Raw genomic sequence first — 23,525 nt, forward strand, 5'->3', positions numbered from 1 at the left:
TCGGTTTATATGGGGCTATATATAATTATGGACCGATGTGGACCAATTTTTGCATGGTTGTTAGAGACAATATACCAACACCATGTACAAAATTTCAGCCGAATCGGATGAAATTTGCTTCTCTTAGAGGATCGGCAAGCCAAATTTAGGGGTCCGTTTATATGGGGGCTATACGTAAAAGTGGACCGATTTGGCCCATTTGCAATACCATCCGACCTACATCAATAACAACTACTTGTGCCAAGTTTCAAGTCGATAGCTTGTTTCGTTCGGAAGTTAGCGTGATTTCAACAGACGGACGACGGACGGACTGACACGCTCAGACCGACTCACCACCACGACCGAGAATATATATACTTTATGGGGTCTTAGGCAATATTTCGATGTGTTACAAACGGAATGACAAAGTTAATATACCCCCATCCTATGGTGGAGGGTATAAAAACAATTTCTTTTTTAAGTTATAAAAAAGTACAACGGCATTTTCCGCTCGCCAACTAATATATATCAATTGTATGTTGTTTTCAGTGTTGCTAGTATTTTTCGAGCTCTTGTCCCCAAAATAAGACGCTTTCATTCCCAAAAATTCCCAATTTAATTTAAAATTGCCCACAAAAATCCCCAATACAGTTTTTGAAAAAAAAGGAATAGGCACTGCTATAAAAAATTCCGTCATAATCTAAAAATTGTATGTTGTTTTCAGTGTTGCTAGTATTTTTCGAGCTCTTGTCCCCAAAATAAGACGCTTTCATCCCCAAAAATCCCTATTTAATTTAAAATTCTCCAATACAGTTTTTGGCAAGTTTTTTGAAAAAAAGGAATAGGCTCTGCTGTAAAAAATCCGCCATAATCTAAAAATTGTAAACATATGCAATTTTTGTTATATCAGTTTGCGAGTTACAATAAGATTAAGATTTCAAAATCCAAAACATGAGACGGGTGTTCAAAATATTATCTGATACAATCCCTCATCAGAATTAATTATTGGTATAAAGAGTCATCGAATTTGTGTCTTATGTAAATCATCTTCTAAATGTTCGAGAAATAAAATTAGGAGTTGGGTCAACATGTGTAGTTATGAATCAAAACTTAGTTCTGAATACCTAAGAAATAAAATTGAGTGATCGATCAAAAAGCGTTGTTGCCCCGATATGAACTCTATTATATATGTTTGATATATATTTTCCAAATCAGTGATGTATGCAGATGAGGGGCCAACACGTCGACCCAAGTCCTTACGAAATAAGTTCACAATAGTAAACAATTTCTTAGAAACAAAGTAAATTGTAAAGTAGCTCTTGGAATAGATTTTTTTTCATATTTTGAAGATTCTCTGTACTTCTTTAAGCCCCTTTTTAAGCATGTAGAAGTAAAGAATTTCATATACACCATAACTCAAAACCTGATTTGTTATACTGACCAGAATTCCCCACAAACATCCCCAAACTTCTGGAAATTCCCCACCAAATCCCCAAGTCCCCAACTCAAAAATTTTGTCCCCGTCCACGACAAAATATCCCCGATTTGGGGAAAAAAACCCCAATACTGGCAACACTGGTTGTTTTTCATCGCCATATACACACAAAAAAAAATTTTAATTCAATCACGAAATTAATTGATCCAATTAATTTTTTAATTGAAATGTCTTCAATCACGGAAATGATAGTATCAATTAAAAAATTAATTGAAGGTCAATTAAAAAATTAATTGATCCAATAAAAAAATTAATTGATACTATTAATTTTTGTGATTGATTTTTGTTTCAATTAAAAAATTTATTAAATCAATTAAATTTTTAATAGAATATTTTTTAAAACTCAATTAAAATTTTAGTTGGAAAAATTTTCGTGAAATTTTTTTCTGTGTAGGTGAACATGTGAGATCGACTGTCGCTTTGGATGTTTTCATACACTATAGTGAGTTAAATGTCCCTTGAGGTCTTGAATTCTAAAGACCATTTTTAAAATGTTTCTGGATTCTGGTCGTAATTAGTGAAACGTATTAGGTTAATTATTTTTTTTTTAATGAAATAAAACAACAAAATATAGAAATAAAACAAACAAAACCCCGTTTTTGTTTTAAAGTGAAACACATTTATTGAATTAAATGCTCGAGCATATGCTTTAATTGACAAGAAAATAATTTATAAATAATGAAAATAAAAGAAGAAGAAAAAGAAACTATATCTCATTTATTTAACAAATGTGGGAAGAAAAACTCCATTGTTAAAAATTTTCTTCTAAGAAAAAGGCATATATATAACACTAGTAGAACTTAATTAAAGAAGAAGAAAAAAAAATAATAAAAATAAATAATACTAAGACATAAAAGCATTCAGATGAACAATTTGCGAAAAGAAGTTAATACCTCAAATTAAATTAAAATTAAGAAATTTCGATAAGAATAATGTAGTATTAAAATAAAAATTGTATGTATAAATACATAGATGGATTTTTGTTTTCTTTCAGGATAAAGTTTGTTAACTAATTTCATGTTAGGATTTCATTTCATTTGTTTTTCTTTTCAGTTTTCTGTTTTTTTTTTTGCTACATAAGATGATCTTATAAAATAATTCATTATTAAATTATATATAAGTATAGGATTGATTGATGTTTTTATTTGCCATTCATCACACTCTGCATTTTAGTTCTCTATCATTCCATGATAATATAGGTCATTATAGGGATTAGTTTCCTTTTCTAAAGTTTTAATCATTTATATTAATTTCTTAGAGGAAAAAATTAATTTTTTTTTTTATGAAAATAATAAAGATTTAAAATTATTATTTTTTTTATTTATTAATAAATTTTGATTTTTCAAGAATTTTGTTATTTTCTTTATAACAATAACCTAAAATTGCTTAAGAGTATAACCAGCGGGGGTATTTCTACAGCTTTGCTTGTATTTATGTAGGAATATAAGTATATAACACATTTTCAAAGGGAAATAATTTTTTAATTATATTTAAGAGAAATCATATAATAAGTGTGAATTTTCAATAGTTTTTAAACGCCTATTTTTATTGAAAAAAAAAAAAAATAAATAAATATATAAATAAAATTTAAAATAAATAACGTACACAATTGGATCTTGGTTTATTAAACATGAATAAGACTACTTCCAAATAGGTGCAATGTATACAGTGAAACCTCTGAAAGGTGGACACCCACGGTCGCCTAAATTTTGTTTATCTTTGAGAGGTGTCCGGATATAAGAGTTTAATTTTAATGTGTTAATATAGCAAACGTCCCTAGACAACTGTCCATGTTTGGCAGGTGTCTGGTTTTAAGAGTGTTCAAGTTTGAGAGGTTTCACCATATATCAATTCTTACCTCCAAAACAAAATATTAGACCAACGATTTTTTTATGGGTACAGTTTTACCAACAGTGTTGATAAGTCAATTTTGGGCAACATAGAAAGTCGATTACCCGACAAGTTTCTTATCCCAAATCCAATATCAGTTATTTAAAAAAATTACAGAAACGCAAAAAGTCGATTAATGGATTTTTGCCAATATAATAAAATCAAAATTCGATTAATCGAATTTGAAGAGTGTCAAAAATTTACAGAAACGCAAAAAGTCGATTAATGGATTTTTGCCAATATAATAAAATCAAAATTCGATTCATCGAATTTGAAGATTGTCAAAAATTTACAGAAACGCAAAAAGTCGATTAATGGATTTTTGCCAATATAATAAAATCAAAATTCGATTCATCGATTATCAAAACGGAAATGCGATGTTTCGTCATGATACATAGTCGACAATTTGTTCAAAAATTTGATTTTATACTTTTGTATCGCTAAGCTGATTTTGGCCATTAGAAAAAATCATTCACCCAATTTCCCTACTTGGTGGATACCAAACAAAAATGTATTCTTTTCCCGAAACGAAATTTTAAACCAACGAAATTTGTTGTATTATTAGAGTTGTCTCTCTATGTTAAAGGGGTTTTATTAAACCCGTGGTTACTTTTGACCCCAAGGAACCTTTACGAGACTGAAACAAAAAAACAACTTTGACAATACAGGAAATCTTCATTGGTCTAAAATTTAGTTACACTGAAAATAAATCATTTCTTTGTGTGAAGTAGTCAAAGATTTATACTAGGTTTTTGTTGTTGTACCGTCTTGAGAGACGGGGAGGTCATAATTCGTAAGTTTATTTTGACATTTGCTTTGGATTCAAAGTAACCACTGAGGTACCATGGGTATTCTAAAACTTGTTTGTGATTGCAAGGATAACTTTGCACATTTTCTCTATTATTAGCTTTGTCTATTTAAAAAAATTGAAGTGCGACTGGAGGCAAAAAATTTGAACACTAACGGTACGATCACTCTAGACAAATATTTGACAAAAATTAAAAAAGATTTTGTCACCACCACAGGGAACCCAGCAAACATATTTAGCTCAAATTGGATATACAATATCATAATAGGAGCGATTTCCAAAAACTCTATCCAAATGGTTCCAAAAGGCTCCTGGAAAAATGGTTGACACTCATTTTGTTTAAATATTTGTCTAGGGTATGGTCACTCCCTAAGACAAGTGGTGAACAAGCAATTAATGAAAAACACGAAATATTTCCACAAGAAACACGATTTTTTACACTTTACTTGTCCTTAAAATTTCAAAAAATACCCCATGTTCGGATATTCACTTCAATTCCATTTCCGCTATTCACTACAAATTCAATGTGAACGTGAAAATTTGGTGTCCTGAATTCTACTGTCTTTTTTTAACTTTTCTGTAATCACATGGTTGGCAGAAATCATCAAACAATTCACTACACAAAAAAAAATTTCTGATTCAATCACGAAATTAATTGATCCAATTAATTTTTAATTGAAATGTCTTCAATCACAGAAATTATAGTATCAATTAAAAAATTAATTGATCCAATTAAAAAACTAATTGATACTATTAATTTTTGTGATTGATTTTTGATACTATTAATTTTTGTGATTGATTTTTGTTTCAATTAAAAAAATTGTTGAATCAATTAAATTTTTAATTGAATATTTTTTATAACTCAATTAAAATTTTAATTGGAAAAATTTTCGTGAATTTTTTTCTGAAATTTTTTTCAAAACAATTGAGAGAATTTTTTTAATACCTATTCTTTTTTAATTAAATAGAATATATTTGTTTATAAAACTAATATATTATAATCAAAACCTTTCAATATTTTTACATGTGAAAGGGGTTTTTATGTACTTTTTTTAAGCGGATATACATCCATTGCAGACATATTTCAACTTTCACCGTGATCATCGCAAACATAATTCAAATTTTTCTATGACTCATTCTAGTGAATAAATTTTACGAAAATTCCATTGAATATGGAAAGTAGAAAACCAAGATTGTGGAATTGATTCTCATTTACTTGATATGCGAACTTGGGTAACACAGAAAAAAATATCACCAAAATATTTCCAATTAAAAAGTTAATTGAAGTTGAAAAAATTTCAATTAATAAATTAATTGATACAATTAACTTTTTAATCAAGATAGAAATATTAAATTAATTAAGTCAATGATTGAAAATTTTAAAAAAATTTAATTAAAAAATTAATTGATACAATTAACTTTTTAATCAAGTTCGGAAGACTAAGTTAAAGAAAGTGATGAATAGTTTTTCAATTTTTAATTAAAAATATATTTTAAACAATCAATTGTTAATCCAAATAAAAACTCTAATCCAATTCAGAAAATAATTAAAAATAGTTACATTTTTTAATTAAAAAATTTATTGAGTTTTGCAATCAACATTAATTAAATTATTAATTGATTCAATTAAAAAATTAATTGAAATTTGCTAATGAAATCAATTAATATTTTAATCAAGAATTTTTTCTATGACCAATTAAAACTGTGATTGATACTATCATTTTCGTTATTGAAGACATTTCAATTAAAAAATTAATTGGATCAATTAATTTCGTGATTGAATCGGAAAATTTTGTTTTGTGTGTAATAAAACCTTTTAGAATCGTTTGGTCATTCATCTTTTGAAACGAGTAATAAACCGACTAAAAACTTTGGTTACACTGGATATTCCCGGAGTATACAAAATTTTTGATTATGATAAAAATTCGAATTGATATTTCTGATGGTCTTACACAGAAAAAATTTTGACGAAAATTTTTCCTACTAAAATTTTAATTGAGTTTTAAAAAATGTTCAATTAAAAATTTAATTGATTCAACAAATTTTTTAATTGAAACAAAAAACAATCACAAAAATTATTAGTATCAATTGATTTTTTAAATGACCTTCAGTTAATTTTTTAATGAATACTATCATTTCTGTGATTGAAGACATTTCAATTAAAAAATTAATTGGATAAATTAATTTCGTGATTGAATCAGAATTTTTTTTTTAAATATGTAGAGTCGATAAAACAAAAATCTTAATTCTAACAAATTGGCAAGATTATGCATAGAATATAATGTTGGCAAAAAAAAAAAAAAACATACACAAAAATTCACACAATATTTCATATATCATAAGATTTCATTTTTAAAGAATTTATATATTTAACATTTTTATTTATTTTAAAATTCCTCTTTATAAGGATGATTTCAATTTCAAAGATTATTTAGTTTAAAAATGCTTTTGCCTTATGGGACAAAATTTATATATCGAGGAAACCTCAAAATAAAATTGCTTTTGTTTAGATTTTTTAGGCTACTATGTCACTAGTTAACTGCTTCACTTATTTAATCAAATTGAGTACTTGATTGCTATATAATTAATAAAGAATATTTTGTGAATATTTCTAGCTCGGTAATTGAATTTACTGGAAACCCAATTTATTAAAAAAGATTCCCATATTTTTCCTCCAAAAAATCTTCCGTTCCTAAACAAAAACAATTTCCATCAAAATTGTGTTATATACTTATAAACAAGAAGATCCTATTTTGTTACTTTCGTTTTTAATTTAATTTTTATGAAAACCTATTTTTTGTATTTTTTTATATATAATACATAAATAAATATATATAATTTTGTTATATCGCTAAGCTCAAGTGTGAGGGTGGTCAACGAAAACAATACAAGATATACATATATAAAATAACAAGAGGCGTTTTTTTTTCTCTTTTCTTTTCTAAAAGATCTGATAACAAAAAATATATATAAAAGAGACTATTGGTTGATAGATAGTAGAAAAAGAAATTTTTTCAATTAGATTATTATCCGGCTGTTATTTTTGGAAATATTGGTAATTTTTGCTAAATATGGATTTTGTTTTGCATTTGTAGTAGATGTTTGTTTAGGTGGATGAATTTTTTTTTTTCTTTGAATTATTTATTATTTGTTATTATTGTTGTGTTTGCTGTTGTTAGCATTATTACGGTTCAGAACTCTCCTTAGGGTTGAGGATGATGTGGATATTTTCGCTGTTGTTGATGATGAGGATGTGGTTGGTTTTGTAGATTTTATTAATGTTTCTGTTATTGTTGTTTTTGTTGTTTTCGTAGATTTTTTTGTAGTTTTTTCTTTTGTTAATTTTGCTGTTGCTGGTGTTTTTGTTGTTGTTGTTGTATTATAAGAATAATAATTATTATCAAATTTCATATGTATATAATAATTTAATAACTTTTAAGGAAATGGAAGCGGATGGATGTATTATTTCTTCTTATTCGTTGCTATTAGAGGCGCGTTGCGTTGCGGTGTTGTTGGCCGTGATGTATTCATACCGCTATACATATATTTGGCCTTCTTTTCGGAGGGCTTCAAAATCTGAAAAATGGTAAAAATAATTTTAAAAAAATTTTATAATTTTTAAATTAATTTTACTATATGAAAAAAAAAGCAAACAGAAGTGTTTATTTAGTGAAAAGGAGTAGAGATTTTAATCAATATCGAAAAGTCGCGTTTCAGGATTAGGAATTGCTATCAGAATCAAAAACTCACTTTTTGAAAAAATGTAAAAAAAAAACTTTTGACTTTTTGAAAAAATGTAAAAATTCGACTTTTTTCAAAATTTAGAAAAGCCAATTTTGAAAATTTGGAATAGTCTACATTTTGAGTTTTAGACTTTTTAAAAATTTGTCTTTTCGATTTTTTTCGTTGAATTGGATAATTTAATTTCGTGATTGAAACGAAAACAATATTTTTTTCTTTATAGAAGCCGCAATATATATCAGATTAAAAAAAATTAAATTTGAAAAATTGTAATACGTCACATTTCGACTTTTTTAAAATTTGGAATATTAGACTTTTCGAGTTTTTCGTTTAAGGTGGGTACTAGAGCTCGACCGAAGCATCGGCTTCGGCATTCGGCCAAAAATCGATAATCGGCCTTCGGCGTCAAGAGGCCGATTAACCGAAGCCGAAGCTTTTTGAATAATTTATTTCATATTCAATTGTCCAAGAGTTGAAGAGTCCAAAAGTCAGTCAAAACACCCAGTACGAAAAAAATATATATAAAAAATCCTCTTGTTGTCATTATAATATCAAACTACTGGACTGAATTACCTTTTATTGTTATATTTACACATGTGGACAGAAAAATAGGTGTAAGATTTTTTTTTTAAACAAGGCCATGGTTTTTCTATTTTATTTTCTATTGAATATTTCGAAATTATTTATAAAGTAGACATATGTCGTGTATTTAAAAATTAGTTTAGAATTCAGATAGGATCACATACACCTATTTTACTGCCCACATAAAATTCGACGATTTTTGTTTTTTGAATTTAATTTATTTTAAGTTATTATTTAGTCCTATCTGAATTCTAAACTAATTTTTAAATACACGACATATGTCTACTTTATAAATAATTCCGAAATATTCAATAGAAAACATAAAATAGAAAAACCATAGCCTTGTTTAAAAAAAAATCGTACACCTATTTTTCTGTCCACATGTGTATGTATTTTTTGAAAAAAATTCTAATATTGAACTAATAACAGGTTGGCTGATAAGTCCCCGGTCTAACAAAGAAAAACACATTTTTTTTGTCAAAATTCCCTTCCCTTCAAGAGCGATACAACGATTATAACAACCTTCCAATTTTTTGATACCATTTTGGTAGTACTCCTTCGGGTTTGCCTCAAAATAGGCCTCAGTTTCGGCGATCACCTCTTCATTGCAGCCAAATACAGAAGAAATCCAATCCAATACAGAAGAAAACAAGTAACAGCCACCCGGCTGATAAGTCCCCGGTCTAACAAAGAAAAACACATTTTTTATACCCTTCACCACTACTGTGGTACAGGGTATAATAAGTTTGTGCATTTGTATGTAACGCCAAGAAGGAGTAATCATAGACCAACCTTTTAGTATACGGATCGGCTTAGAATTAAATTCTGAGTCGATTTAGCGATGTCCGTCTGTCTGTCTGTCTGTCTGTCTGTCTGTCTGTCTGTCCGTCTGTCTGTCTGTTGGTATATTTTTGTGTGCAGTTTTAGTCCGATTGTCATAAAATTTGGTATAGGGTCCTGTTTCAGCTCAAAGACGATCCCTATTGATTTTGGAAAATATCGGTTCAGATTTAGATATAGCTGTCATATATATTTTTCACCGATCTGGTCATAATTGGCGTGTATATCAACCGACCTTCCTAAATTCCGTACATCCGAATATTTTATGAGTCTTGCAAAATATCAGCCAAATCGGTTCAGATTTACATATAGCTCCCATATATAGCTTTCGCCCGATTTACACTCATTTGCCCACAGAGACCAATATTTAACTCCGATTTAGTTGAAATTTTGCACAGGGAGTAGAATTAGCATTGTAGCTATGCGTGCCAAATTTGGTCGAAATCGGTTCAGATTTAGATATAGCTCCCATATATATCGTTCGCCCGATTTACACTCATATGACCACAGTGGCCAATCTTTTACTCCGATTTAATGGAAATTTTGCACAGGGAGTAGAATTAGCATTGTAGCTATGCGTGCCAAATTTGGTTGAAATCGGTTCAGATTTAGATATAGCTCCCATATATATGTTTTTCTGATTTCGACAAAAATGGTCAAAATACCAACATTTTATTTGTAGAAGTCTATCAAATTCTGTCCAGATCGAGTGATATTTAAATGTATGTATTTGGGACAAACCTTTATATATAGCCCCCAACACATTTGACGGATATGATATGGTATCGAAAATTTAGATCTTCAAAGTGGTGCAGGGTATAATATAGACGGCCCCGCCCGACTTTAGACTTTCCTTACTTGGTTTTGTCAAAATTCGTTTTTATTATTCAACATAGTTCCCTTCAAGAGCGATACAACGATTATAACGACCTTCCAATTTTTTGATACCATTTTGGAAGTACTCCTTCGGTTTTTCCTCAAAATAGGCCTCAGTTTCGGCGATCACCTCTCTTAAAAAAAAAATCAAAAAAATATATTTACAATTTAAAGAAATTGATGCAATTGTAGATAAGTGTTTTATTAACAAGTACATATATACGGACTTAAGTTCGACCTTTGAAAACTCGTCGTTGGGTTACTTGAAAATATATAGAATTTCAGGTGGACTTGATGTGACAGATATACTGTCAAGCAAACATATAATAGCAACACATGGACATCGGGAGACTTAACACACATGGGGGCTATACCAAAACTTGGACCGATCCACACCATATTCGCTACAAATATTTACAGACCTAAAATACCTCTAGATTTTGAATTTCAGGAAAATTAGATAAAAAACAAGTATATACGTCCGTAAGTTCGCCTAGGCCGAATCTTATGTACCATCCACCATGGATTGCGTAGAAACTTCTACTAAATACTGTTATCCACAATCGAATTACTTGGGTTGCGGTAACACTTGCCGATGACAAGGTATCTTAAAGCTTCTTAACATCGTCTTCTAAATTGTAAGTTAATCCATGCGGGGTATATATTAAACAAAAAAGGCCGATTAACAGGTTGGCTGATAAGTCCCCGGTCTAACAAATAAAAACACATTTTTTTGTCAAAATTCGTTTTGTCAAAATTCAACATAATTCCCTTCAAGAGCAATACAACGATTATAACGACCTTCCAATGTTTTGATACCATTTTGGTAGTACTCCTTGGGTTTTGCCTCAAAATAGGCCTCAGTTTCGGCGATCACCTCTTCATTGCAGCCAAATTTTTTCCCTGCGAGCATCCTTTTGAGGTCTGAGAACAAGAAAAAGTCGCTGGGGCCAGATCTGGAGAATACGGTGGGTGGGGAAGCAATTCGAAGCCCAATTCATGATTTTTTGCCCTCGTTCTCAATGACTTGTGGCACGGTGCGTTGTTGGAACAACACTTTTTTCTTCTTCATATGGGGCCGTTTTGCCGCGATTTTGACCTTCAAACGCTCCAATAACGCCATATAATAGTCACTGTTGATGGTTTTCCCTTCTCAAGATAATCGATAAAAATTATTCCATGCGCATCCAAAAAAACAGAGGCCATTACTTTGCCAGCGGACTTTTGAGTCTTTCCACGCTTCGGAGACGGTTCACCGGTCGCTGTCCACTCAGCCGACTGTCGATTGGACTCAGGAGTGTAGTGATGGGGCCATGTTTCATCCATTGTCACATATCGACGGAAAAACTCGGGTGTATTATGAGTTAACAGCTGCAACCACCGCTCAGAATCATTAACACGTTGTTGTTTTTGGTCAAATGTGAGCTCGCGCAGCACCCATTTTGCACAGAGCTTCCGCATATCCAAATATTGACGAATGATATGACCAACACGTTCCTTTGATATCTTTAAGGCCTCTGCTATCACGATCAACTTCATTTTAGGGTCATTCAAATTCATTTTGTGGATTTTTTTGATGTTTTCGTCGGTAACCACCTCTTTCGGGCGTCCACTGCGTTCACCGTCCTCCGTGCTCATTTCACCACGCTTGAATTTTGCATACCAATCATTTCCCTGGGGCAGAGTCCGGAAACTCATTATCAAGCCAAGGTTTTGCTTCCACCGTATTTTTTCCCTTCAGAAAACAGTATTTTATCAAAACATGAAATTCCTTTTTTCCATTTTTTCACAATAACAAAAGTTGCTTCACAAAAGACGCTCTATCTCACAAACTAGTTGACTTACAGACGTCAAATTTTGACACGAATCATTTGAAGTTTGGTACTATATAAAAATAATATGCATTTAATACCAGCGACGCCATCTATGTGTCAGACCAGGGACTTATCAGCCAACCTGTTACCTAGCCGAAATTAAATTAAATTATTAATCTGTGATTTTGTTTTGACCCGGCTAAAGCCATTTCAAAATTATTTTGTATGGGATTCTATCTTGTTACTACTCTAGAGCTATTCAAACACCTATGAGCTTCAGCCTAACCAAACTAAGTATAAATTTTTTTATTAATTAACGCAATTTTTCTTTACCTGGAATGAGCACATTAAAGTTTCATCCACAGTCATCATGCCACCGGCATTATCAAATTCACCACAATAATTGGGAGCTGAAAATAATGTCACCAATTGACGGCGGGCAAAAAATTCATAACCATCTTCAACGACCTAAAAAACAAAGAAATTTCATAAATATCTGAAATTTTCAAAAGGAATTTCATTAAGGAATTCATATTACCTGATGAGCACGACATATTAGATCCATTTCATGTTTAGATAAAAATTTCGATACAACATCAGCACCAAATGTAAAACTAACACCACGATCATTTTCACCCCATCCTTGGACATCTTTGTCGGGATCACTCCATAACAGATCACACAATAAACCAGTATCGGGTACATCTGTGGGACGCATCAAGCGTCTTATCTGTTCCATACCTTGTAGGTCAGGACTTAAACCGCCATGACAGCAGAAAATCTTCTCATCAATAATAGCGGCCACGGGTAAACAATTGAAGCAGTCTGTAAAGGTTTTCCACAATTTGACATTGTAACGTCGTTTGCATTCATCATAAAAACCTAAATGACGAAAAAATCCCAATTAAGATTTTGATGAAGATCAAACCCTACAGTCAGGTCAAACTCACCATAAATACGATTAATACTGGCACACTCATGATTGCCACGCAATAAAAAGAAATTCTCTGGATATTTGATTTTGTAGGCCAATAATAGACATATGGTTTCCAGCGATTGTTTACCTCGATCCACATAATCACCCAAAAACAAGTAATTGGCTGCTGGTGGAAAACCTCCATATTCGAACAAACGTAAGAGATCTGTGTATTGACCATGTATATCACCACATATAATGAGTGGAGCCTCCAGTTCCAATAGGATAGGTTGTTGTAGGAATATTTCTCGGGATTTCAGACACAGGCCACGGACTTCAGATTCAGACATTTGAACTGATTTGCCCGTACGACAACTGCGCACTATAAAGAGAGAAGGAAAATAGAAAAATTGAGTGTGGGTTAATATTAAATTTGAGCGAATTTTATAACTATAGATTTGAAAAATGGTAGACAAATTAGATTAAAGTTTAATCGAGTCAGGTTATGGTCACATAACATTTTTCCTGAAGAAATTTCGAAATATTTGGAAAATACTCATAATTGCGATGTGAGGTAACCAATATGAGTTAAAAACTTTTGCTTGTATTATACTGTACAACACAAAAAATCCAAACAAAAATGGGTGGTCATATGAATTTGGCATATACCACAAAGTTGTTCATAATTTTATAGGTTACATTTCTTCCCACGACTGTTTGCTAAAATTTTCAACAGTTCAGGAGCTGTAGTCGAAAAACCGAAAAAATCGGTGATAAAAGTGGTAATTTTATCGACATGATGAATATTTTCCGACTTAATATATTCAGCCTTTTTTGTTGGCCGAGTTAAGAAGTACAAATTTGCTTAACAGGTTGACTGATAAGTCCCCGGTCTAACACAGAAAAACACATTTTTTGTCAAAATTCGTTTTTATTATTCAACATAGTTCCCTTCAAGAGCGATACAACGCTTAATACCACAAAAATGAATTCAAAGCATTTTTTGAGTTATGGCCATACGAAAATTGCAAAAAAGTGCTCAAAATTTTATTTGGCGACAAAACTTTAGAGTTTCATAAAATACAAATGGCAACCAATCTGGCGAAATCCAGAAATTACTTTTCTCCTCTCACCGAGTACTTTCGGCTGGGATAAGTGATTTTTTGTTTGGAGACAAAAAATTGAATTTTGCGTCACAGTGTTGTTGTAGCTTCGAATTCTTTTTCGATTTCCACCAAATTTTTGCCCTGTGTGACTGTCACGGCAAAGTTAATACTTCTACAAAAAGGGAGAACTTATTTCTATGGAAAATTTTCTCAAAATTTTATTTCTATGGAAATTTCTTGCAAAAGTTTTATTTCTATAGAAATTTTTCTCAAAATTTTATTTCTATAGAAATTTTTGTCAAAATTTTATTTCTATAGAAGATTTTGTCAAAATTTTATTTCTATAGAAAATTTTGTCAAAATTTTATTTCTAAAGAAAATTTTGTCAAAATTTTTATTTTATAGAAAATTTTGTTATATTACATGTTAGCCTGATACCGAAACAGGCAATTGACGTCCAAATGCATTATATCTAATTATACAATTATTATTCGAGCTTTATGGACAGATATAGATTAAGGAACATGGTTAATAGAGCCATTGTATCTGGCGTTTTCTTTTCAATGGCTCTATTAACCATGTTCCTTAATCTATATCTGTCCATAAAGCTCGAATAATAATTGTATAATTAGATATAGAAAATTTTGTTAAAAATTTTTCTATAGAAGAGTTTGTCAAAATTATATTTCTATACAAGATTTTGACAAAATTTTATCTCTATAGAAAATTTTCTCAAGATTTTATTTCTATAGAACATTTTGTTAAAATTTTATTTCTATGGAAACTTTTGTCAAAATTTTATTTCTGTAGAAAATTTTATTTATATAGAATATTTTGTCAAAAATGTATTCTATAGAAATTTTCTCAAGATTTTATTTCTATAGAACATTTTGTTAAAATTTTATTTCTATAAAAATTTTTCTCAAAAATTTTATTTCTATAGAAAATTTTGTCAAAACTTTATTTCTATAGAAAATTTTGTCAAAATTTTATTTCTATAGAAGATTTTGTCAAAATTTTATTTCTATAGAAGATTTTGTCAAAATTTTATTTCTCTAGAAAATTTTGTCAAAATGTTATTTATATAGAACATTTTCTAAAAAATTAACTTCCATCGGAAAGTTGCTCAACATTTTATTTCCCAGCAAAATTTTGTTAAAATTTTTTTCTATAGAAAGTTTTGTCAATATTTTTTTCTATACAAGATTTTGACACAATTTTATCTCTATAGAAAAATTTGTCAACATTTTATTTCTATAGACATTTTTCTCAAAAATTTTATTTCTATAGAAAATGTTGTCAAAATTTTATTTCTATACGAAATTTTGTCAAAATTTTATTTCTATAGAAATTTTTCTCAAAAATTTTATTTCTATAGAAAATTTGTCAAAATTTTATTTCTATACAAAATTTTGTCAAAATTTTATTTCTATAGAAGATTTTGTCAAAATTTTATTTCTATACAAAATTTAGTCAAAATTTTATTTCTATAGAAAATTTTCTAAAAAATGTACTTCCATCGGAAATTTGATCAACGTTTTATTTCCAAGCAAAATTTTGTCAAAATTTTAATTCTATAGAAAGTTTTGTCAAAAAATTTTGAAAAAATTTTATCTCTATAGAAAAATTTGTCAACATTTTATTTCTATAGAAAATTTTGTCAAAATTTTATTTCTATAGAAATTTTGTCAAGATTTTATTTCCATAGAACATTTTGTCAAATTTTTATTTCTATAGAAATTTTTCTCAACAATTTTATTGCTATAGAACATTTTGTCTAAATTTTATTTCTATAGAAGATTTTGTCAAAATTTTATTTCTATACAAAATTTTGTCAAAATTTTATTTATATAAAAAATTTTCTAAAAAAATTTACTTCTATCGGAAATTTTGTCAAAATTTTATTTCTATAGAAAATTTTGTCAAAATTTTATTTCTATAGAAAAATTTGTTTAAAATTTCTTTTTGTATAGAAAATCATTTTTTTTTTGTGATTTTCTCAAAATTTTATTTCTATAGAAAATTTCTAAAGATTTTTTTGTTTTTCAAAATTTCTATAGAAGATTGTGCCAAAATTTTATTTCTATTGATGATTTTGTCGAAATTTTCTATATTTCTATAGAAAATTTTATCCACATTGTATACTTTCTGTAGATTTTTTTATTTCTATAGAAAATTTTGTCAAAATTTTATTTCTATATAAAATCTTGTCAAAATTTTATTTCCATAGAAAATTTTCTCACAATTTTATTTCTATAGAAGATTTTGTCAAAATTTTATTTCTAAGGAACATTATCTATCTATTTATTTCTACCGGAAATTTGCTCAAAATTTTATTTCTATAGAAAATATTGTCAAAATTTTATGTCTATAGAAAATATTTCTATAGACAATTTTGTCAAAATTTTATTTCTTTAGAATATTTTCTCAAAATTTTATTGCTATAGAAAATTTCTAAAGATTTTTTTTTCAAAATTTCTGTAGAAGATTTTGCCAAAATTTTATTTCTATTGATGATTTTGTCGAAATTATATTTCTATAGAAAATGTTGTCAACATTGTATACTTTCTGTAGATTTTTTTATTTCTATTGAAAATTTTGTCAAAATTTTATTTTTATATAAAATCTTGTCAAAATTTTATTTCCATAGAAAATTTTCTCACAATTTTTTTTTATAATTTTATTTCTAAGGAACATTTTCTAAAAAAATTATTTCTACCGGAAATTTGCTCAAAATTTTATTTCTATAGAAAACTTTTGGAAAATTTTATTTCTATACAAGGTTTTGACAAAATTTTATCTCTATAGAAAATTTTGTCAAAATTTTATTTCTATAGAAATTTTTCTCAAAAATTTTATTTCTAAAAAATTTTGTCAAAATTTTGTTTCTATAGAAAATTTTGTCAAAATTTTATTTCTATAGAAGATTTAGTCAAAATTTTAAATCGAAAAAAATGCTAAATATAATCTGAAAAAATTGTGAATTTTTGAAAATATTTGAGGTCAAACGTTTCAGACAAGCGTCAGAATCCATTAAAAATTATAAAAATTATTTATTTGACAAAATATCACAGAATTTTTAATGTACATCCAAAACATTGAATTCGGGTCACACCTAAGGAAGTAATGCAAATTCGGTGCACCGGCTGTTGAAATGGAGGACTTCCGTCCTATGACAAGCCCATGTTAAATGCATCGCTTCTGCGTCGATTTTGCACCACGTCCGGATCCAAAAGACCATTTTCATTTTTGGAAAATTTTATTTCTATAGAAAATTTTGTCAAAATTTTATTTCTATACAAGATTTTGACAAAATTTTATCTCTATAGAAAAATTTGTCAAAATTTTATTTCTATAGAATTTTTTCTTAAAAATTTTATCTCTATGGAAACTTTTGTCAAAATTTTATTTTTGTAGAAAATTTTATCAAAATTTTATTTATATAGAAAATATTGGTAAGAGTTTATTTCTATAGACAATTTTGCCAAAATTTTACTTTTACACAAAATATTTTCCAAATTATTTCTATAGAAAATTTTATGAAAATTAAATTTCTAATCTTCTGTATTTGGATTTAATAGTTTATTATTGCGAACGGTTTCGCGAAATATACAAAAGGAATATATGTAATATTTCATCAAGAATATATTTTGACAGTATTCAATAAATCTTACGAATGAATTCAATATCTAAAATACATGCAACATCAATATAGGACCAGCAAAAAACTAAGGGCGTTTTCGATTCGCAAAAAATATGTTGCCTTGGTGTTACACTACTTTTTCCCTAATTGACATTTCGCCCAAATGATAGTGTAATTCTAAAGTTATTGGTAATTTATAATATTGTGAGGTATAAAGGATCCAAAATCTATGGCATTGTCCTTGATATGTTGCAATCAATTTCGAGAATGTTGCACCTTTTTTCCCAATCGAAATCGCCATTAAAGAAGTTCTTTTGTGGTAATGTATAAACATCTTTTATTTGCACCACTACATCACTATGTCTGAAGTCTTATTTCCGTAGAAAAATAAGTACATAATTTTTGTTTCAATTTATAAACCATACTGATAAGACATTAAATTTGAAGGAATAAAATTAATTGCAATCCGTTAATTTGTAAGAAATTATTTTTTTATTACTTTCGTTCGTTCCATTGTATCCATATTGTTTCTTTTATATCATATCGCCTGGAATAGAAATCCCAAAGAGTTTAGCATTGTTGAGTGGGGATAAATCACTGCTGAAAAACTTGTGGATGTTCGGTAGAGTTTTCGGAACGAGTTTCCATATTCCACCGATTGGGTTTTGTATCCTTACACACTAACATTTTTGGTCCTTCGAGCCGGAATTTGCTATAAAATATGCATTGATTTTGCAGCACTTCCATATTCGTAAAGAACATTTTCATCGATTTTTTAGTGACACGTTTTATGCTGGGAAGTCTAATAACTATTCTAAGCTGTAGCCCTAATTTTCGCCATTGTCTTTTTGTTAATTACAGGGCCATTGGGTCTATCCTCTCCCTTGCCTCCAACATTGAACATGAGAGTCCACATTATGATACAATTTGCATAAAAATCATACAAGAACAAACTGACATTGATGGGTTCTATCGTCTTTAGTCCAAGGTGAATTAAATGCTTCGACATCATAATTGTTTGGGGCTACACAATTCATTAGCTATTTCCGTTGCCAGTGGACACACACGGGCAGACGGACACAGAGTATGTTCTGAATGTTTCCGTATTTTCTTTGCTACAATGCCAAATGCATTTAGCAATCAAAAATAATCAAAAGAAAATAAAATAAACATTTCCTGGAAAGTCTATTAAATCAAGAAAATATAGTCCATCCATATTAATTGGTTGCAGACAAAAGTTGGTCGAGCGAGCGAGCCATTGAACTAATGGCTATGAAACCATTTGGTTTGTCCACACAAATAAGTCTCTTGTAAATAAATCAATAATCAACAACAAAGTAGTTCATTACTTCGATACTTATTTGCCATAAAATGCCAAAAACGTATGGGCATATTAAATTTTCAATTTTTTGTTTTAAATAAAAAGAAAATAATACAAAAGAAAATGAAATGTTCTTATAATTTAATAATTTTCATTACACAGCCATATCTCTGATCTACTGGCCCCGATTCAAGGTTCTGACGTCATAGCAAAAATTATTATTATGAGGAAAAGCCTTCCTTCGATATTCATTAGCCAGAAAGACCAATGGCTTTTGTCGAACATCCATGAAACACGAAACAAAAAATAAGAAAATTGTGAAAATATGTGCTAACACACATATTCGTGGGCGCATAATATTTTACAGATAAATCTTTGAGATGGCCACTAATTTTGATAGAAATGAGGGAGGGCGAATACGTGAACAGTGATTGTCGGGGTGAATATGCTAACAAATAAATAAATGGTAGAACCATGTATAATTAAAAAAAAATGTTCTAATTTTCGCCAGACTACGTAAAAATTGTCATCACCACAACAATATCGTTTGGGTTGTTTGTATAAAATATGGTTTAATTTTTTTTGAAGATTTTTAATTTTGCTTTTGAATTTTTGTAATATATTTGGCATAGGAGCCTTCTTTACCGCATATAATTAATAAACATTTGTACAAATTTTGGAGAACCTCCTTCGGTCATTTGCCATTCTGAGAGCATTTTCGAGCAGTGTGAGTTTACAGGAAGCTAGAGATATCCATAAAAATGTTGTCAAAATTTTATTTCAATAGAAAATTGTCTGTAGAAATAACATTTTGCGAAAAATTTTTATAGAAATAAATTTTTGAGAAAATTTTTTATAGAAATAAAATTTTGACAAAATTTTCTATAGAAATAAAATTTTGAGAAAATTTTCTACAAAAATAAAATTTTGACAAAATTTTCTATAGATTTAAAAAATTTGAAAAAAAATCTATAGAAATGAAATTTTAACAAAATTTTCTATAGAAATAAAATTTTTAAGAAAATTTTCTATAGAAATTAAATTTTGAAAAAAATTTCTATAGAAATAAAATTTTGACAAAATTTTCTATACAAATAAAATGTTGACAAAATTTTTAGACATTTTTCTGTAGAAATAAAATGTTGAGACAATTTTCTATAGAAATAAAATTTTGACAAATAATTTTCTATAGAAATAAAATTTTGACAAAATTTTTTATTGAAATAAAAATTTAAAGATAATTTCTATAGATATAAAATTTCGACAAAATTTACTATAAGAATAAAATTTTGAGAAAATTTTCTATAGAAATACAATTTTTAAGAAAATTTTCTATAAAAATAAAATCTTGAGAAAATTTTCTTAGGAATAAAATTGTGAAAACATTTTCTATAGAAATAAAATTTTCTATAGAAATAAAATTTTGACAAAATTTTCTATAGAAATAAAATTTTTAAGAAAATTTTCCATAGAAATAAAATTTTGACAAAATTTTCTTCAGAAATAAAATTTTGACAAAATTTTCTATAAGAATAAAATTTTGAGAAAATTTTCTATAGGAATAAAATTTTGAAAACAATATCTATAGAAATAAAATTTTCTATAGTAATAAAATTTTGACAAAATTTTCTATAGAAATTATATTGTGACAAATTTCCTATAAGAATAAAATTTTGAGAAAATTTTCTATAAAAATACAATTTTTAAGAAAATTTTCTTTAAAAATAAAATTTTGGGAAAATTTTCTATAGGAATAAAATTTTGAAAACATTTTCTATATTAATAAAATTTTCTATAGTAATAAAATTTTGACAAAATTTTCTATAAAAATGCAAGTTTTAAGAAAATTTTCTTTAAAAATAAAATTTTGAAAAAATTTTCTATAGGAATAAAATTTTGAAAACAATATCTATAGAAATAAAATTTTCTATAGTAATAAAATTTTGACAAAATTTTCTATAGAAATTATATTGTGGCAAATTTACTATAAGAATAAAATTTTGAGAAAATTTTCTATAAAAATACAATTTTTAAGAAAATTTTCTTTAAAAATAAAATTTTGAGAAAATTTTCGATAGGAATAAAATTTTGAAAACATTTTCTATATTAATAAAATTTTGACAAAATTTTCTATAGAAATAAAATGTTTAAAAAAATTTTCTTTAGAAACAAAATTTTGACAAAATATTTTATAGAAATAAAATGTTGACAAAAATTTCTATAGAAATAAAATTTTGAGAAAATTTTCTATAGAAATAAAATTGTGATAAAATTTTCTATAAGAATAAAATTTTGAGAAAATTTTCTATAGAAATACAATTTTTAAGAAAAATTTCTTTAAAAATAAAATTTTGAGAAAATTTTCTATAGGAATAACATTTTGAAAACAATATTTATAGAAATAAGATTTTCTATAGTAATAAAATTTTGACAAAATTTTCTATAGAAATAAAATTAAGAAAATTTTCTATAGAAATAAAGTTTTGACAAAATATTTTATAGAAATAAAATGTTGACAAACTATTCCATAGCAATAACATAAAATTTTTACAAAGTTTTATATAGAAATAAAATTTTGACAAAATTTTCTATAGAAATAAAATTTTGACAAAATTTTCTATAGAAATAAAATTTTGAAAAATTTTCTATAGAAATTAAATTTTGAAAAATTTTCTATAGAAATAAAATTTTGACAAAATTTTCTTTAAAAATAAAATTTTGAGAAAATTTTCTATAGAAATAAAATTTTGAAAACATTTTCTATAGAAATAAAATTTTCTATAGTAATAAAATTTTGACAAAATTTTCTATAGAAATAAAATTTTTAAGAAAATTTTCTATAGAAATAAAATTTTGAGAAAATTTTCTATAGAAATAAAATTTTGACAAAATTTTCTATAGAAATAAAATTTTGAAAAATTTTCTATAGAAATAAAATTTTGACAAACTTTTCTTTAAAAATAAAATTTTGAGAAAATTTTCTATAGAAATAAAATTTTGAAAACATTTTGTATAGAAATAAAATGTTCTATAGTAATAAAATTTTGACAAAATTTTCTATAGAAATGAAATTTTTAAGAAAATTTTCTATAGAAATAAAATTTTGACAAACTATTTTATAGAAATAAAATTTTGACAAAATTTCTGTATAGAAATAAAATTTTGGCAAAATTTCCTATAGGACTAAAATTTTGACAAAATTTTCTATAGAAATAAAATTTTGACAAAATTTTCTATAGAAATAAAATTTCGACAAAATTTCTATAGAAATAAAATTTTGAAAAATTTTCTATAGAATTAAAATTTTGTGGAAATTGTTAGTAGAAATAAAATGTTGACAAAACTTCTATAGAAATAAAATTTTGACAAAATTTTCTATAGAAATAAAATTGTGACAAAATTTTCTATAGGAATACAATTTTGAGAAAATTTTCTAGAAAAATACAATTTTTAAGAAAATTTTGTTTAAAAATAAAATTTTGAGAAAAATTTCTATAGGAATAAAATTTTGAAAAAAATTCTATAGGAATAAATTTTTGAAAAAAAAATCTATAGGAATAAAATTTAAAAAAAAAATCTGTAGAAAAAAATTTTCTATAGTAATAAAATTTTGACAAAATTTTCTATAGAAATAAAATTAAGAAAATTTTCTATAGAAATAAAGTTTTGACAAAATATTTTATAAAAATAAAATGTTGACAAACTATTCCATAGCAATAACATAAAATTTTTACAAAGTTTTATATAGAAATAAAATTTTGACAAAATTTTCTATAGAAATAAAATTTTGACAAAATTTTCTATAGAAATAAAATTTTGAAAAATTTTCTATAGAAATTAAATTTTGAAAAATTTTCTATAGAAATAAAATTTTGACAAAATTTTCTTTAAAAATAAAATTTTGAGAAAATTTGCTATAGAAATAAAATTTTGAAAACATTTTCTATAGTAATAAAATTTTGACAAAATTTTCTATAGAAATAAAATTTTTAAGAAAATTTTCTATAGAAATAAAATTTTGAGAAAATTTTCTATAGAAATAAAATTTTGACAAAATTTTCTATAGAAATAAAATTTTGAAAAATTTTCTATAGAAATAAAATTTTGACAAACTTTTCTTTAAAAATAAAATTTTGAGAAAATTTTCTATAGAAATAAAATTTTGAAAACATTTTGTAGAGAAATAAAATGTTCTATAGTAATAAAATTTTGACAAAATTTTCTATAGAAATAAAATTTTTAAGAAAATTTTCTATAGAAATAACATTTTGACAAACTATTTTATAGAAATAAAATTTTGACAAAATTTCTGTATAGAAATAAAATTTTGGCAAAATTTCCTATAGGACTAAAATTTTGACAACATTTTCTATAGAAATAAAATTTTGACAAAATTTTCTATAGAAATAAAATTTCGACAAAATTTCTATAGAAATAAAATTTTGAAAAATTTTCTATAGAATTAAAATTTTGTGGAAATTGTTAGTAGAAATAAAATGTTGACAAAACTTCTA

The 23,525-nt window shown here is 26.8% G+C and overlaps 1 protein-coding gene across 5 annotated transcripts in view; it reads right to left on the reverse strand.

Moving 5' to 3' along the window:
- Positions 1–3,027: 3,027 nt before the first annotated feature.
- Positions 3,028–23,525, reverse strand: part of flw (protein phosphatase 1 catalytic subunit flapwing) — a 246,223-nt gene continuing 225,725 nt past the window's right edge. For all 5 annotated transcript variants that reach the window (XM_075302869.1, XM_075302864.1, XM_075302865.1 and 2 more), the window contains 4 exons: positions 12,976–13,323; positions 12,564–12,907; positions 12,359–12,493; positions 3,028–7,748 (listed from right to left, as the gene is read on the reverse strand). In XM_075302869.1, coding sequence (XP_075158984.1) covers positions 7,635–7,748; positions 12,359–12,493; positions 12,564–12,907; positions 12,976–13,323 — 941 coding nt within the window. In that variant the 3' untranslated portion in view covers positions 3,028–7,634. The remainder of the gene's footprint in view (positions 7,749–12,358; positions 12,494–12,563; positions 12,908–12,975; positions 13,324–23,525) is intronic.

This window comes from Haematobia irritans, chromosome 3 (genome assembly GCF_050003625.1).
Source record: "Haematobia irritans isolate KBUSLIRL chromosome 3, ASM5000362v1, whole genome shotgun sequence".
Taxonomy (NCBI): Eukaryota; Metazoa; Arthropoda; class Insecta; order Diptera; family Muscidae; genus Haematobia; species Haematobia irritans.